The sequence below is a fragment of the Biomphalaria glabrata genome, chromosome 8, assembly GCF_947242115.1.
Source record: "Biomphalaria glabrata chromosome 8, xgBioGlab47.1, whole genome shotgun sequence".
NCBI classification, from domain to species: domain Eukaryota; kingdom Metazoa; phylum Mollusca; class Gastropoda; family Planorbidae; genus Biomphalaria; species Biomphalaria glabrata.
Window position 1 is genome coordinate 15,692,869 of NC_074718.1, and position 16,918 is coordinate 15,709,786.

Consider the following 16,918-nt stretch of genomic DNA (forward strand, 5'->3'; position numbering starts at 1 on the left):
GTCTCGTTATGAGGCCGCATGCAACCAGGTGCTCTCTTCTATGTCAGACTAGGAAAGTTGACGCCTAAGCTGGTCTTTGAAGCGTTTCCGTGGGGCACCTCTGTACACGTTATGTCGACCACCTTTTAGCTCACCAAAAAAGACTGCTTTGGCATACGTTCCTCTCCCATACGGGGGTTACCCAGCGTAACTGCCGGGACCATAAGCTAAAATGACGTTTTAATTTGATTGGCTACACTCCACCACTCTATCGGTTAGGGTTAGCCTACTACAGTTACTACGTGAAAGATGTGTTAAAACTAGTATATAATTTGTAGGCAAGTGTTACAAAGGGGCTAAACTCTATTTAATCAAGGAAATATTTAGAGTTTGATCTAGACCTAGACTTGACTTACTATCTAGTCTAGAGTATACAGTTACACTGAGCTCACTGAATATAGAATCTAGATCTAGATCTAGTAAGTAGATCTAATTACTAATACCTTTCTTTTAGATCTGTAATATCTAGTCTAGATGATAGCTCAATGCGGAAATTACCCATGGTTATAGTGATCGGGCAAAGGCAAAAAAAGTAAAGTAAAAGTTCAATAAAAAGTAAATTAAAGGGAAACTCCGATAGTTTTTCAAATTTTAGTTATTGACTTATTTAAATTCTGCGTAAAAAGTTTTAGATCTAATAGTAAACATTATATCATTTTTTATTTAAATGCTCAGAAAATTTTATATTTAATAAATTAGACAAAATTCTTCACGCCCCCCAAAAAACGGGGTTCTGCGAGATTTTGTTTTAAGTTATTTCATGCGTCACTTCCCTAAACAATACTGAAAGAGAAACTTGATTTAACCAATCGTATCGCATCATTCTTACAGTAGCTGTTAGGCTTAGTGACGGCCTAGTCCAGAGCTATGATAGTAATGATACAGTTATATATATAAACATGTATTTAGATACAAAAGCATTAGGATAACCAACTCGAGAAAAAAAAAGTAACATTTTCATCTAAGCCTCTCCCTAAGCAAGAGGTAAATAGATCGTGTGTCTGAATGATTCGAACAAGCTGGTCAGTGTAAGGCTAGTCGAGACTACGTGTAGTCGGTCATGACAAGACAACCAAGCGATAGTGTTTGTTGTGTGTTGAGTGGTCTGGCGAGAAAATACACACTGCCGTGATTAGTCAAGCATGTAAATCTACTTTTAATACGCATTTTTTCTTTGCTTACAAGATCCTAGATCTAACTGCATAGACAAAGATATATTTCTTTTACGAGAATGTAAACTTTGCTGTATGGTCTCCTGTTATACAATGTCAATAGATTAAAACACCTTTGTGACGTCACATAGAAACCTGGTGAAAGTCTGACTGTTTTGGATGCGCAGGAAAATTACGTCAATTACTAAGTTATTATTGCAAATAAAAAAAAAAGAAGAATATATTCATTATCTGTAAATCAAAACACATGTATTTTTATATCAAAAATTGTCAAAACCATCGGAGTTTCCCTTTAAAGTTGGAAACTTTTAGACTTTATTGTCTTTATACTTTTACTGTTTTAGTTTAACTTTATAGAATCTAAAGACTAATAGAAATAACTAAAAAAAAAATTAATTAAGGCCAAAGACAAAGTTTAACTAGAAAAAAATATTTTAGTTAAAATCGTAGTTTAATTAATTTTTTTTAGTTACAAACTATAAAGTTTAATTACAATTTGTAAAACTTTCCAACATATGGTAGCAGTTGAAATTTTGAAATGCACAATTACCACAATAATCAATATCATTCATGTTTTATGGTCATGTGAATCACATTGTGATATCAACAACTTTGATTATTAAAAAAAATGATGCAGCTAACAACTATTTTGAAGAGGGTAAAGTAAGATACTGGTAGAAGTCATGGGAGTCAATATCTACACTTGAAAGTACAGTAGCAGTATTATAAAATGTTGTTAAACATATTTCGCCAATATATTATGAATGGAGTTGTTACGAATTTTTTCTGAGTCACGTGGTGGTTTTTAATTTCTGTTTACAGTGGGAATCTGATATAAGCATGTTAGGTCAATATTTAGTAGTTTTAATCAATTCATGTGCGGCAAACGATCAAGTACACCCTTTTTATTTAATTAATTAATTATCTCTTCTCCTTTGTTTGACACATAGCGTATCCCCTCCTACTTGCTGTCCTGCTTCCAATCAAATTAAAGTCTACTATCACTTGACAACGCTTCACTCGACTTGATTGACGCATGTTGCTTCGTCTTAGGTATTTCCAGGCTTGACACGAACTTTGAACTAAGTTATTATTATTATAAAATAAAATAAAATGTTTGACAAATGATACGTGACACGTATAATAGATTCTAGTCTCTTATAGAGATCTAGGTCTAAATCTATAGTAGAAAGCGTTAGGATAACTAACTCTAGAAAAAAATCTTAATCCACACCCTCCCTGCCCATAAAGTAAATAGTGTCTACAACATGGTAGGCCTAGTGTACTGTACATGTGTAGTCGATGATACTAGAAGACCACCCTGTGTTTTTTTTTATTGCGCGTTATGCAATTATAATGTTTTTGCTCTATGTTGAGAGGTAAGACAAGAAAATAACACACTGACAGGGTTAGTCAAGTTGTACGTAGATCTATCTTTACACTAGAATAGTTACCACCCTCCCTGCCCAAAAAGTAAATCGACTGTGTGTCCAACTGATTTTAACAACCTGGTTAGATAGACGTACACATGTAGGCCTAGTGTACTGTAGATTGTAGTCCATAATGATAAGACCACCCCGCATATTTTTCCTAGCGCGTTTGAAGGTTATTATGCAATAGTGTTAGTTGTATGGTGAGTGCCCAGACAAGAAAATAACACACATTGGCATGGCTAGTCAAGCATGTATTTACACTAAAATAGTTACACAGGTCAAATGTTTCATAAAACTCCAATAGTTTCGTTTCTATATATTCTCTAGTTATTACATCTCAATGTAAAATTCTAAGTGCATTTTATTTTTATTTAATGAGATTTTAAACTTTACCGGTATAAGTAAAATTTCCTGTTATATAATAAGTTAATATACTTTTAAAAAATAAAATTACCCTTCTTTTCTAAATTAAGGTTTAATTCAAGGCTAAAATACAAACACACATATTTATTTAGAGATCTTTTTTTTTTACATTTTACTGTTATGAAAAGTTTGTATAGTTTAATTAATTTTGTTTAGTTTAGTTTAACTACATTTTAAAATTCATGATAAACTTTTAGTTTAACTACTTTATTTTAGTTCAAACTTAGTTTTAGTTTAACTTTTTCAATTTAGTTTAGTTCCCATCACTACAGGATTATTTCCGCTAAACCTAAAACTTACTAGATCTAGATATCTACGAGATTTTCAAGATACAATTTTATTTATCTAGATCTATTTTTCTTGAATTTTGGTCAGTTACATCTTTTAATTGGTCAAGACTCTTAAATTACAATTAATTTTGGTCAGCTTTACAATTTTTAATGTGCAACATTAAATACAATTTCAATTGGTTTCTAATCATTTTAGACCATTCTTCCATAGTATGCCTTACTATTAAAGATTCGCAATCCAGATTTATGTAATAGTAGAATACTAGAACTATACTGAGACTACACATAGATCTAGAATAGTTTACTTTCATTAAATAAATACTTTGCATCAGCTTTCTTAGCCCCAGGAGACAAAGACATTATATTACTTAATTTAAACCAAGTAGACATCATAGGAGATAACATAGAAGTACAAGAAAAGTGATCCAAAAACTTGTTGTAACGCTATTGAAGGCTATTTGCAAGGGACAGTAGTGGTATAAATTTTGCACATAAATATGACTCGTTATTGTCATGTGATCAGAAGCTTCGTGGACCAGAGACAGTGTAAGGAGTGCAGTTCCGGACAGGACAGTGAGAAGACTAGGACTGTGAGTCGGCCATGAAGTCAGTCCTGGTAGAGTCCTCAAGTGAAACTTACGAGTCCAGGAAGAGATAGACAGTATAGTTTAGTATGGCAGTATGGTGATGTACAGTGTAACATTTTTAGTGTGTCATATTGGCTTTTTTATGTACTCATTATTAAAGTACCAGATTATTTAGAACTCTTGTTGTCAAGTTCTTTTGCGGTGGTTACAGAAGTGCTGACTAGGAGAGAGAGAGAGTCGTAATAAACTATTAGCGAACATCAAACCGAATAAAGCATCTGGACCTGATGGTATTCCACCTAGATTACTCAAAGAACTAAGCAATGAGCTAGCACCAGTGTTCAAAATACTTTTTCAGGCCTCTCTAAACCAGGGTAGAGTAGGCTACCAAGGGACTTGAAAGAAGCTAATGTCACCCCTTATTTAAACTACAGACCAGTATCACTAACCAGCATCACATGTAAAATCCTAGAACACATAATATGTAGCAACATTATAAACCACTTACTCCATACCAACATGGCTTTAGGAAATATAGATCATGTAAAACACAACTAATAGGACTAATTGATGAGGATTTTTTAAAAGGTTTAGATAATAATGAGCAAATAGATGCTATCTTACTAGATTTTTCCAAGCTTTTGACAAAGTTCACCACCATAGATGCTTAAAAAACTAAAATATTTTGGCATTGATGGTCCATTTTCTGATAGGGAGAGAACAAACTGTTATAATAAATGGCTCTAAATCAACACCAATAACAGTAAACTCAGGTGTACCTTAAGGAACAGTCTTAGGTCCACTACTATTTTTAATTTTACATAAATGATTTACCAAATTGCATTAGTTCAGGAATAAAAGTCAGATTATTTGCAGAGGATTGCATAATATATTGAACAATAAAAACAACACAAGATACCGAAATTTTACAAAGAGAATTAGATGAATTACAGAAATGGGAATCAAATTGAGCATGTCTTTCCACCCATAACATGGGATGGCTGCCTGGTCATGCGGTTTGCGCGCTGGACTGTCGTTCGGATTTGTCGAGGGTTCAAACCCTGCCCGCTCCCATCCCCCGTCGTCCTGCGGGAGGTTTGAACTAGGAAGTAAACTATCTTCAACTCTGAAGGAACATCCGAATTATGTAAAACATTTTACAAACAAACAAACAAACATAAAAATGTCAGTAATTAAGAGTAACAAAAAAACTAAAACAATAAATTCTATTTATCTTATTCATGGTAAACCAGTAACACATACTAAAAATCAAAATACCTAGGTGTTATAATAAACGAAAAACTGTCATGAAATCCCCATATTGATGAAAATATTAAAAAATCAAACAAAGCATTATGGTTTATTAAAGGAATTTTCTATGAATCAAATAAGAACATAAAACTAAAATGTTATTTATCCTTGGTTAGGCCAGTAATAGAATATGCATCCTCTGTTTGGGACCCCTCAACTCAAGAAAACATAAAGAAACTGGAACAGACACAAAATAGAGCAGTGAGATTCATAACAAACGAATATTCACATTTGACTAGAGTAACACCTTTAGTAAAATCACTAAATTTAGAAAGCCTTCAGGACAGAAGACTCAAATGTTAAATAGCAATTATACATAAAGCACTGAACCATAATCTTCAAATACAAAAACAATATTTAATAAAATACTCTGCTAGGACAAATTTGTACAAATGCTCTTTCTAGTGCTATTAGAGCATGGAATGGATTGCCTGAGCCAGCCAGGAAAACGAGTGACTTGGCAGAATTTATGTCATTATTAACATGCATGACAAGATGCATTATTCGTAGGATGTAATCATCTTCTTTTTTGAAGTAACGTCTGTATGATATAAGATAAAATATGTAGTTTTGACCTACAAGAACTTGCAACGTTAAATAGAAAAGCTTTTGATTGACTAATATTTTAATATCATAAGGAGTTCATTGTTTATTATTTTAATCTCTTATTCATTTAACTGCAATATTTATTAGGCTATCAAATTTACAGGTTTCCTTTCATGTGTAGATCTATTGGCCTTCATATAATATATATCATTTCTTTTGATTGGTTGTTTTATTGAATGATTTATTACAGGAACTTCTCGCCATGTTTGGCACTAATCAAATGCACTAGAAAATCAGTGATATACAAACTAAGGCCAGTTTGTCCCTGGTAATATTGGGTTAGTAATTCCTTTGTCTTTTTTAGATCTAGACTTTATATATATATATATATATGTTGTCATTGGTTAGCATTCAATCTGAATTTGAAACTATTCACATTATTTTACTTTTGAGTGGTTACCAGATGTGATATTTCTGAAATTTTAATTTTTAATCATTGTGCATATTTCTTTACCTAAGATATATTTTAAACTATATCCATGTCAACATTTTGTTTTCAGATATGTTGAGTCAAAAAGTTTTTATTCAGTTTCGCTATTGTCCTTTATGTCGATTGAATCACAAAAAAGGTACTAAACATGTTTATGCTAAGAGACATCAAGAGATTGTTACAAACATACTTGCCAAGTTTTTAAAAAAGGTAAAATTTATCTTTCTAGATTGAATTGTGTGAGCATGCTATTTGTATGCTTTTACTTTGTTTTTTGTTTTTCTCCAATAGTCCTATTGATAAAAGCACTTGTTGTGAGGAGGGACAAAGGTGATCAGGGGAGATAAGTTGTTTTTCAGCTTGAAAATCAAAAGTATAACTTTTAGTGAAGCTACAAATAAAACTTTTCTGTGCCAACTTTTCATATTGTCACTCATTATCATTTCATGAGAGGATTATTGGCACAACATCCATCCATCCATCCCAGTGGCGCTACAGCCCATGGAGGGCTCTGGCCTGCTTTAACACATCCTTCCATTCAGATCTCTCCTGGGCCTTTCGTCTCCACGCCCTAACCCCAAGCTGCTTCAGATCTGCTTCCACGTCATCTATCCATCGCCATCGGGGTCTGCCTTTGGGTCGCCTGCCTTTTGGTTTTTGCCTGAATACAATTTTCGCCCCTCTGTTGTCTGACATTCTTTCAAGGTGACCTGCCCAACGTAGTCTGTTCTTTTTTATTTCGTTCACTATTGGTGGGTCTTCATATAATTGATATAACTCATGGTTAGTGCGTGTCCTCCACCCTGTTTCATCCTGTATGGCACCATAGATTTTCCTAAGAATTTTTCTTTCCCAAGTGTTAAGTAAATTTTCAGATGTCTTTGTCAGTGTCCAGGTCTCACTTCCATACATTGCTGCTGGTCTTATTATAGTTTTGTATATTATTTTCTTGGTTTTACTTGAAATCATTTTGCTCTTAAGTAAATGGTGGGTGCTATAAAATGCCCTGTTGCCTGCTGCTATTCTTTCCTTTATTTCTGTTAGTAGGTCATTTTTGAAATTAAAAGTACTTCCTAGATATTTGAAAGTTTGGACGTTTTCAAATTCGTGGTCTTCGTGATTTTGATATTTTGTCCCTCTGTTTGATTGTCTCTTGTCATTGTGATGTACTTGGTTTTACTGTCATTGACCTCAAGTCCTGCTGGTCGAGATGCTTCTTCTAGTTGTATGAAGGCTCTAGCGATGTCAGAGGTTTCTTTACCCAATAAGGCAATGTCATCGGCATAAGCAAGGTATTGTAGAGGTTGGCTGTATATCGTCCCTGTTGGTTGTGGACCCATGTTTTCTCTCCTGAAGTAGTTAGTAATAGTTCCCCTTGTGTTTATGTGTATATTTCTTATAACTCTCTCCAGTGTTAAATTGAAAAGCATGCAGGAAAGTGCGTCTCCTTGTCTTAATCCTCGTTTAATCCTAAATTCCCGTGAGTGTTCTCCTTGTATTATGACTTTGCTTTTTGAGTTGTTTAATGTCATATGTATAAGTCTTGTCAACTTGTTGGGTATTCCAAAATCCTGTAGTGTGTCATATAGGTATTTCCTTCTGATACTGTCATAAGCCATTTTATAGTCTATAAAGAGTTGGTGGATTGGTATGTTGTATTCATGGCATTTTTCTAGTATACATCTTAGTGTGAAGATGTGGTCGGTTGTGGATTTGTTGGGTCTGAAACCACATTGGTAGTCACCTAAGATTTTCTTCTGAATATTTTCCAAGTCTCTTAGTTATAAGCCTAGACAGTATCTTATAAGTCACATTTAGTAGAGAGATTCCTCTGTAATTACAGCACTTTAACTTGGATCCTTTTTTGTGTATTGGGGTTATAAGAGCCGTTTCCCATTCTGTTGGTATTACTTCTTCTTCCCAAATTCTTGATATTAGTCTGTGTATTTGGCAATGTAAGTCTTTCCCTCCATATTTAATTAGTTCTGCTGTGATTTGGTCCTCTCCTGGTGCTTTGTGATTCTTCATGGTCCTAATTATTTCTGATGTTTCAATGAGTGTTGGAGGGTTCACTAAGGGATCTGGTCCCCCATGCGGCAGTTCATATTCTCCATTGTCTCCATCTTCAGTGGTATTTAGGATCTCCTCAAAGTATTCAGCCCATCTCTCAATGACCCTGCTGTTTTCTGTAATAAGCTGATCATCTTTGTTCTCACACATGTGTGATCTAGCTTGAAATCCGTTCTTTTCATCTTTAATTTTCATATACATTCCTCTCATGTCTCCCTCCTTTGCTAGTTCCTCAATTTGAGTGATCTTGGACTTTTCCCATTCCCGTTTTTTTCTTTCTTAAAACTTTTGTGGCCCTTCTTCTTGCTTCATTGTATTGCTGTCTAGTGTTCCTGGTTTCTCTCTGTAGCATTATCATTATTGGCACAACATTATTGACTATTTTACTAAGTTGTTTTATTTATCAGTCATGGAGGGATAATCCTTGTATTGACTATTTTACTAAGTTGTTTTATTTATCAGTCATGGAGGGATAATCCTTGTTTTTTCCACCTAGTACTGTGCATTGTAAATTCCTATTACCTCTAAGCTTTTTGGTTGTGATTAAGTCATTAAACCCTCAGAAGTGATGATTAATTATTTTCTAAATTTGTTCATTATGTTTCTCAGTAAAAGATAAACAAAAATCTTTAATCCACCCTTCCCTGTTGATGTATGTCCACACTTGTCTGACTTTAGCTTTGGCTGGTTTTAGAAATATAGAAAGAAGTTTTGAGCTTTGCATTTTATTTTTTTAGAATTGTTATGGCACGATTAGGAATTAGTTTATTTTCTTGTAAATAGTTCTGACTTAAAGATAATGATGCGACTAGTAAAAACTAGAATATGTTTTTAGGAAGAAACAAACTTCTTTTGACAGCTTTAGAGTGGGGCAGCTTTTTATGAACTTATAGATTTAGCTTGACCAACATTCGACAGTTCCCTTTGCTATTATTAAACTTATTTGACATTCGCTATCAGCCTCGACTAACTTATCTTGTTAGCCTTTTTGCTTTTGTTATTGGATTTTGTTATTTGAGTGTTACCTCCGTTTAGCTGCGTAATACATAGTGCGGAAGTTACTAACAGTTTTTAGGTGTCCAAGCTTATTTTCTATCCACCTTGACATCTTTCAAGCTTCTAAAGAAACTGTAATGACCACTTGATTCTCTATACCTTATACCTATATAAACATTTTTTCTGTAGTACCAACAACCAAACAAAATAATTAATAACCAATAGTTACGTAACTAATTGGTTAATTTTTTTTTATTGATTCTTGTTTTGTCAGGTCTTAGAAATAATTGTGCAAAATTTCAACTCGATCTGAGATTGGGTATGGGGAGAAATAACATGTACAAACCTTTTACCAAACAGGCAGACAGACAGAGTTGATATAAGCTTTGTAAAAATTGCACTTGGTAGTGATTTTAGATTTTCAGCATTATAGGTTGCAGCTATTTTATTGTTTTAGATGACAACTCTTAAGTTTTAATGAATTGTTGGCTCTTCCAAGAATCCCAATGTCTTCACCACTCTATATATGCCATACATCACCATTTGCTTATGTAATTCATTGTTGATTGTAATTGAATTATTCAGTTACATGGACATCAACTTTTCAAATACCGAGTAGTATTGAAACATAACTCCCATGTTTTAAAATTTATACTAAATTCTGTCTGTTCTGCTTATTGGTTATCTAAAAAAAACATTTTTTTTAACTAGATTGTGGTAGCCAAAAGCAGCATGAAGAATCCATCGATTCTTGAAAGTATGTCTGAAATGGTGAACATGACATTCTGGTGTTATTTTTGTCAAAGTGAAATAACAAAACATAAAGAACATTTCACAGCTATGGGCCATTGCGTGATTGAACTAGGAGGCATGCTAGAACATCTCACTCGGTAAGTTTTTTACATTGAGAAGTATTCTTTTGGTACCATTAGTAGAATTTTTCCAAAAGACAATCTTATTTATGAGCATGTTTTTTGTTCTCAGTCAAGACCATGTTGACAATGCTGTTAAATTTCTCAGAGAAAACAAAAAAGACCTGGTACTTACATCAGATTACATTGTGTCTACTGAAGCCTATCTGAAGTAATTTCATTTGATTTTCATAAAAAGAAATATAAAGCTAGTAATTTTTTAAAATACACCAGTAGCTATAATTTAGTTGGACATAACATCTGTGCTTGCTTTGTAAATCCTTCATGATTATTTGATACAGGTATCTAGAAGTGGTGGATGTCAGTTGTTCTCAGTTTTTAAAAAACAAAAGTGACTCTCTGAAGTTGGTAAGTTTTGTAAACTTATTGTTAACATACTAGGTTTAGATTGTCACATTTACTTTCACTGAGGTCAAGAATCTTTATTGTTGTAACTGGAATTGTGTAAATGCTGAATATGATATGTTATACTTAAAGAACTGTGTAATCGTATCATATATTATATGTTAGCACATCAGCTTCATCTGAACAAATGAACAGCATGTCAATATTCTGAAATGAGAATCTGTTGTTATGTAAAGCTAATTCAATCATATACCTTGTTAGTTTTGTTTCTTGTATGAGATCTCTATTCTACATGGAAAGATGTTGCAGATTGTTCTTAGATGAATGTATGACCAGATGAATTATGAGATCTCTATTCTACTGGAGAAACATCATGGAAAGATGTTGCAGATTGTTCTTAGATGAATGTATGACCAGATGAATTATGAGATCTCTATTCTACTGGAGAAACATCATGGAAAGATGTTGCAGATTGTTCTTAGATGAATGTATGACCAGATGAATTATGAGATCTCTATTCTACTGGAGAAACATCATGGAAAGATGTTGCAGATTGTCCTTAGATAAATATTTGACCTGATTAATTGTGAGATCCTTCACTCCACCAATCAATTATTCATTCATCATTTTTATTAACCCTTTCATCTTGTATCCCAAGTATTTTCAGGTGTTTACTGTCTGGGCATTTTACTTTATGGTCAAACCATCTTATTGCATATGTTATATTACTGTGATTCTTCTAAAGCAGCATATGTTATTACTACTTTGATTCTTCTAAACCAGCATATGTAATATTACTTTGATTCTTCTAAAAGCAACATATATTCTTATTACTTTGATTCTTTAACAAATAGAATGTTGTATTTAGAATGTTTATGTTTCAGTTGGCTCAAGAAATAAAGTCTCAAGAGTTACAAAGATTCCAAGTCCTCACGTGTGCCATGCAGGAACAGGTCTGTCAAATGGTCACATCTGCTCTCTTGGAATGTATCCTCAAAAACATTTTTGTTTTCACTAATCACATTATTCAGAAATCTTTTATTATTCCTTGCATTCCAATGTTTGTATGTTGAAATGATTTGTGTTTCCATTTGGTTGTCTACACTATGCTTGAGCATATGTTCTAGTTTCCTCCCATATGTTTGAAAGATTAAGTGTGCAGCTATGATATCTTGTCTTATAAAATACAGATGTTACTTTGGAAAAATAAGATTATAATGTCCTACATGTGTTCCTAGGTTAATCTAGACATAGGGCCTATTTAAACACCTAACACTCATGTTTCTAGCAATGGCTAGGTTTTTCAGAGACATACTGTCAGGTGTATGTTCATGTTCAAACCACTTATTATGTTCATCAAAATATAATAAGTGGTTTGAACTAAAATTTCGTTTTCAATGTGTCATAAATAATTATTTTGGAAAGTTAATCAGATTGAAATTCTTCCTTAATGATATAGTCTTGGCATAAATGAAGTTTTCTTTGTCTTCACACAGAGATAAATCCTCAAAAATCTTCATTCTTTTAAACTGACCCAGTTATTTATTGTGCTGAAGAAAATCACTTTTTTGAACAAACAGAAAGTAATGTCTACTTCATTTGCACAACAGATATTTTGAAAAAACAATCTGCAATTTCTCTAGAATATTTTGTCATGTAAATTTTCAAAGTTTGTTGGTTCTTTTTTTCAAAAAGTTTGTTTTTTCAATTTGTGAAAAAAAATTATTTATTTTTTTGGTTGGTAGTGGGTGGGTGGGTGGTATCAAGTTTATTCATTTGGAAGTGACATGACCATATCAATCTAAGTTTACTTTTCCTGAAAGTTTAAGTCTTTGTTACATAGAGCCAGCAGCACAGAAAAGCTCCACAGCTTTCTCCCAACCCAGTCGCTGCACACAGGAAGTTACTGAACGTAGGTAATGAGGTAGAACAAAGAAGGAAAACAATTCAGGCATTTGGGGATGGATTAACTCCACTTGACAGAACCAATGTAAGTTGATAGATTTATGATGTAGGACAGGTTATTTTCTCTTAGAATTTAATTTTAGGTATGAAAATATAAAAAAAGGTTTTCTAAAGTTGATGTGCAAGAAAGACCAAAGATCAGACTGGGACCACACTGAAAGGAGTGTGCCAGATGGAAAAGTTTGACAACCTTTGCTGCCTAAAATGATATTGAAATGACATACTAAATACATTTCACTAAAAACATTTTTTTTTCAATAACTTTCTTTTTCCTGTCTTTTTAAATCTCATAAATTGACATGGAATAGTCCAAAACTTTCTCACACATCTCTTACATCTTAAACTGAAATCTTTTTTTTTTTTTTTGTAAACATTGACACATTTATTATATCATGAATTATATGTAATAATCCAGTGAGTGTTTTGAAGAATTTCAACTTCACTTCTAAGCCGATTTATTATATGTAATAATCCAGTGAGTGTTATAAAGAATTTCAACTTCACTTCTAAGCTGATTTATTATATGTAATAATCCAGTGAGTGTTTTGAAGAATTTCAACTTCACTTCTAAGCCGATTTATTATATGTAATAATCCAGTGAGTGTTATAAAGAATTTCAACTTCACTTCTAAGCCGATTTATTATACGGAATAATCCAGTGAGTGTTATGAAGGATTTAAAAAAAAAAAAAGTCAAGATAAAGCATCTTTCTTGAAATTTGTAGATTTAAAAAAAAAAAAGGAAAATCTGTTAGATATCAATGATGACATTAAAAATGTTAAATTCTGATTTGAATAAAATAGAGAGGGGGGGGGGGAAGAAGATTATAAAAGAAATGAATACTGTTGATGCTGCTTTTAAAGCAGGTAGCACTTTAACATAAGATATTGAAAATTGTCTAAAAAAATAAGCTTAAAGGATCCATTCCTCACAATGAAATCTGATTTTATGAAAGCCTTTTTTTTTTATCTTCTCCATTGTGAGCTGGTTCTGATTTTTCTTTTCTTCTGTGAAGAAAGCATTCTCCTTGTCAACTCTGATTTGACTTCTTTCCAGGAGGATGACACTTTAGGAAATATTTATACTAATGCATTGCCACCTTGGCTCATGCCAGATGAAGAGGATGTCAATAGCTCTGGCATTATTGGTCCTACATTGGAAGATCTAGAAAAACATAGTAAGAATTTTTGATAACATACTAGAAATTGTATAGACTGATTCTATTGTTCAGTTTTGCAAGCACATTTAATGATTAACTTTTTATATTTGTAATAATATAATAGCAAGACAACAAAAAATATTTAAAAAAAAATAATGTGATGATTTCAAAGAATTACAAATTTGGAGTTAACGTGTTAACAAAGTTATTTGCTTTTCTTTACTTTTACTATTAATTTACATTAATATTTTTTGTAAAGAATAAAATATAGTAAAATTAAAGTTGAAATAGAGGGAGATCAATGTTAGCTTTTCTTTCTATGTTGGGTCTACATTTCATAGCATTTTAATCCTTCAGTGGGTACATGACAGTTACTGTATGGTGTAGTATTATACTCACTTTGTTTTTACATTTATATCTCGATGTTCAATATTTTTTTGTTTTTTAAATTTATATCTCTTATGTTCAATATTTTTTTGTTTTTAAATTTATATCTCTGATGTTCAGTACCTTTGGGTGTTTTCTTAAACAGAGAAACAGGAGAAGAAAAGACAATTGCCATCTTGTAGAGTGGGTGCCAAGTTTGACCACAAAAATCAAACAACTGACTCATGGCTGCCTAATTTTGGAGGTGTTTGGAGCCATGGACGTAGGACAAACTCTGCGTAATGTTATTTCATAATATCTCTGTAGATTAGCATTTTGTACTTTAATTTATTAATCATATTTATTTAAATTAAAGAACATTAATCATTTTTTAAATGGTCGTAATGAGGTTTACACTATCTATTTTGTTTGCAGACAACAGTTTAATAGACGCCAGGGTAAAAAGGTCATTAGCCTGAATCAGAATGTTAGCTTATTTACAAGTGATGATCTGATTTCTCCACAAGCTGAAACACACACAAGAACACATTTATCTCCATCATCTCTCTCACTTATCCCAACTAGTTGTTTGTTACAAGACTCTTATAATGCACAAACTCTGTACAATGGCCTTTATGCCACTGCAAGTGTAGCACAACATGAAAGTAATGATCAAATCAATGCCCACATGTTAGGTCAAACTGAAAACTATAGTGTCACTGTCAAGCCCTATGTACGGAAACAGAAACTTCATAGTGCAGAATATAAAACAGCCAGCACTGACATTTTCAAGCCATCCCATTCCAGCCACTCATCTTTAGACTATTTCCATGAAAGGCCAACCTCTATTAAACACAATGGTAATATCTGTGAGGACCCTTTGATAACACCTTCACATCACCAATTCAACACAAAACCATATCAGAGGCACAGTAAAACTGTCAACAGCACTGAATCTTCAACTTGTAATTACAATGGCTTAGAAACTTTCAGTCTAATATCTACTCCTATATTAAACAGGAACAAAAAGTAGCAACTAGTTGAGTGTTAATTTGTAATGTATGTTGGAATGCCACTGCTTTTATCTTACATTGTTGAAATAAAAATAATATGCAAATAATTAATTGTCTTTGTTTGATTGTAGCAGAAAATTATGAGCGATATTTCATATTGGATGTCTGGCATTCTTCATGGATTCTCTGACATGGTCCTGATAGATCTTATTAAGTCTAAACCTGTTAAGTCTTCCATTTTCATCCATGCCAGCATAAGCAAAGAAAAAGAGAACGACCAATGAGAAAAATCTCTTAATATAGCTATGGGTACCGATAATAGAAATTAAAACTCTTTTTGTGTTGTATTTAACATATTGCTTGAAATGATCTTGTAACTATCAAATTAAACCAGAAATTGCTTTTTATTTAACTAATAATCACATTGTTATAAAGAGGTGGATTTGCATTTAATAATAAATAATATTTTTTAAAAGTCTGAAGATTGTACAATAGAACACTATTTCACAGATCCCAAAACTTATGGAATTAAAAAGTCTATTGGAAAAGAAACTAGGTAGTTACATAAAAGTTAAAAAAAAAAAAAAGATCGATTTCTTTTAATTCAATGCCCTACAAATTCAGGAAGTTTCAAAGTTTTACAGAGAAATAATTAAAGAGAAAGAATATGTAGGTTGGTTTATTTATAATTGATTTTACAACAATATGATTGTATTAGAATAACAAAGAAATATGTTAACGGTATCATTAAATTATTATTACTATTGTACTTGTCTACTAAATGATGTCATTGGGGAAAATAAGGTAGGGCTGCCTGGTAGAACTCAAACCCAGCTTGTTGCCATCCCCTGTTGCTGTAGGTGTTGACTAGGATATGGGTATTCATTACTGAACTAGTGAAGGAATTTCCTACTCTTGTTATACCAAGAAAAGAATCCTCATGAATTGATCGACACATTAAATTATTTTTTCAAAACAATAAGATAATTTTATTTATTGATCCAATCAAATGGAAATTCAGTTTGACTACAATTGACATCAGAGAAACTACTGTACAATAACAGTATAGAGGAAAAATTCGAACAACGTTCACACACGAAACACATACACATTCACAACCAGCGCTTTATGAATTTGACTTCTATGTACTTCTCGATGACGACAGCTGATCTTGTAACACTCTGACCGATAGTGGGATAAAGGAGTTTTTAAATCTTTCTGTTTTAGTCCTAATGGAAAGGAGACGACCACTTCGTTCAGATCTTATGTAACAGTGGTTTAATGGGTGCAGGTTGTCCTTAAGAATCGAGAGTGCTTTGGAAATGCATCTTTCATGAAAAAGCTCTTCAAGAGATGGTAGCTGTATTCGAGTGATATGCGATGCTTTTTAAATTAGTATATTTAGTCTAAGTCTTTGTGTCAGTGAAGTATTACCATATCAGAAGGTGATGGCAAAGTTTAGACTGCTGATGGTTGCTGTATAAAAAAGTTTAATAATTGTTTTGTCGATGTTAAATTTTCTTAGCTTTCTGAGATAGAAGAGTCGTAATCATCATTAATTTTATTATTAATACATAGATCTAGAGAATCTAGACTTATAGACAATTATGTCTAATGTTCTAGTTTGGTATCTGCTAGCTAGGGTTCTACTGATCTCTTTATCTGAACCATAATCTTCAAATACAATAATAGAACCTAATAAAATACTCAGAATGAATAAAGATAAAGGCACATTCCTTGTTCCCTATGCTAGGACAAATTTGTGCAAATACTCATAGTTC

The 16,918-nt window shown here is 32.6% G+C and overlaps 1 protein-coding gene across 4 annotated transcripts; it reads left to right on the top strand.

The window, feature by feature from the left end:
• Positions 1-377: 377 nt before the first annotated feature.
• On the top strand, positions 378-15,244 carry LOC106052633 (centrosomal AT-AC splicing factor-like). 4 transcript variants are annotated; one of them, XM_056039483.1, is made up of 12 exons: positions 405-458; positions 2,162-2,264; positions 6,052-6,139; positions 6,362-6,501; positions 10,069-10,247; positions 10,342-10,440; positions 10,571-10,637; positions 11,519-11,587; positions 12,478-12,624; positions 13,656-13,776; positions 14,291-14,423; positions 14,560-15,244. In XM_056039483.1, exons 4-12 carry the CDS (start codon positions 6,364-6,366, stop codon positions 15,155-15,157), a joined length of 1,551 nt encoding a protein of 516 aa, XP_055895458.1. In that variant the 5' UTR covers positions 405-458; positions 2,162-2,264; positions 6,052-6,139; positions 6,362-6,363; the 3' UTR covers positions 15,158-15,244. The 4 variants fall into 4 exon arrangements, 3 of the variants coding, with proteins under 3 accessions (XP_055895457.1, XP_055895458.1, XP_055895459.1); XR_008779528.1 differs by lacking the exon at positions 2,162-2,264 and having other exon boundaries at positions 378-458; positions 14,266-14,423; positions 14,560-14,700; XM_056039482.1 differs by lacking the exon at positions 2,162-2,264 and having other exon boundaries at positions 378-458.
• The last annotated feature ends 1,674 nt before the right edge of the window (positions 15,245-16,918 follow it).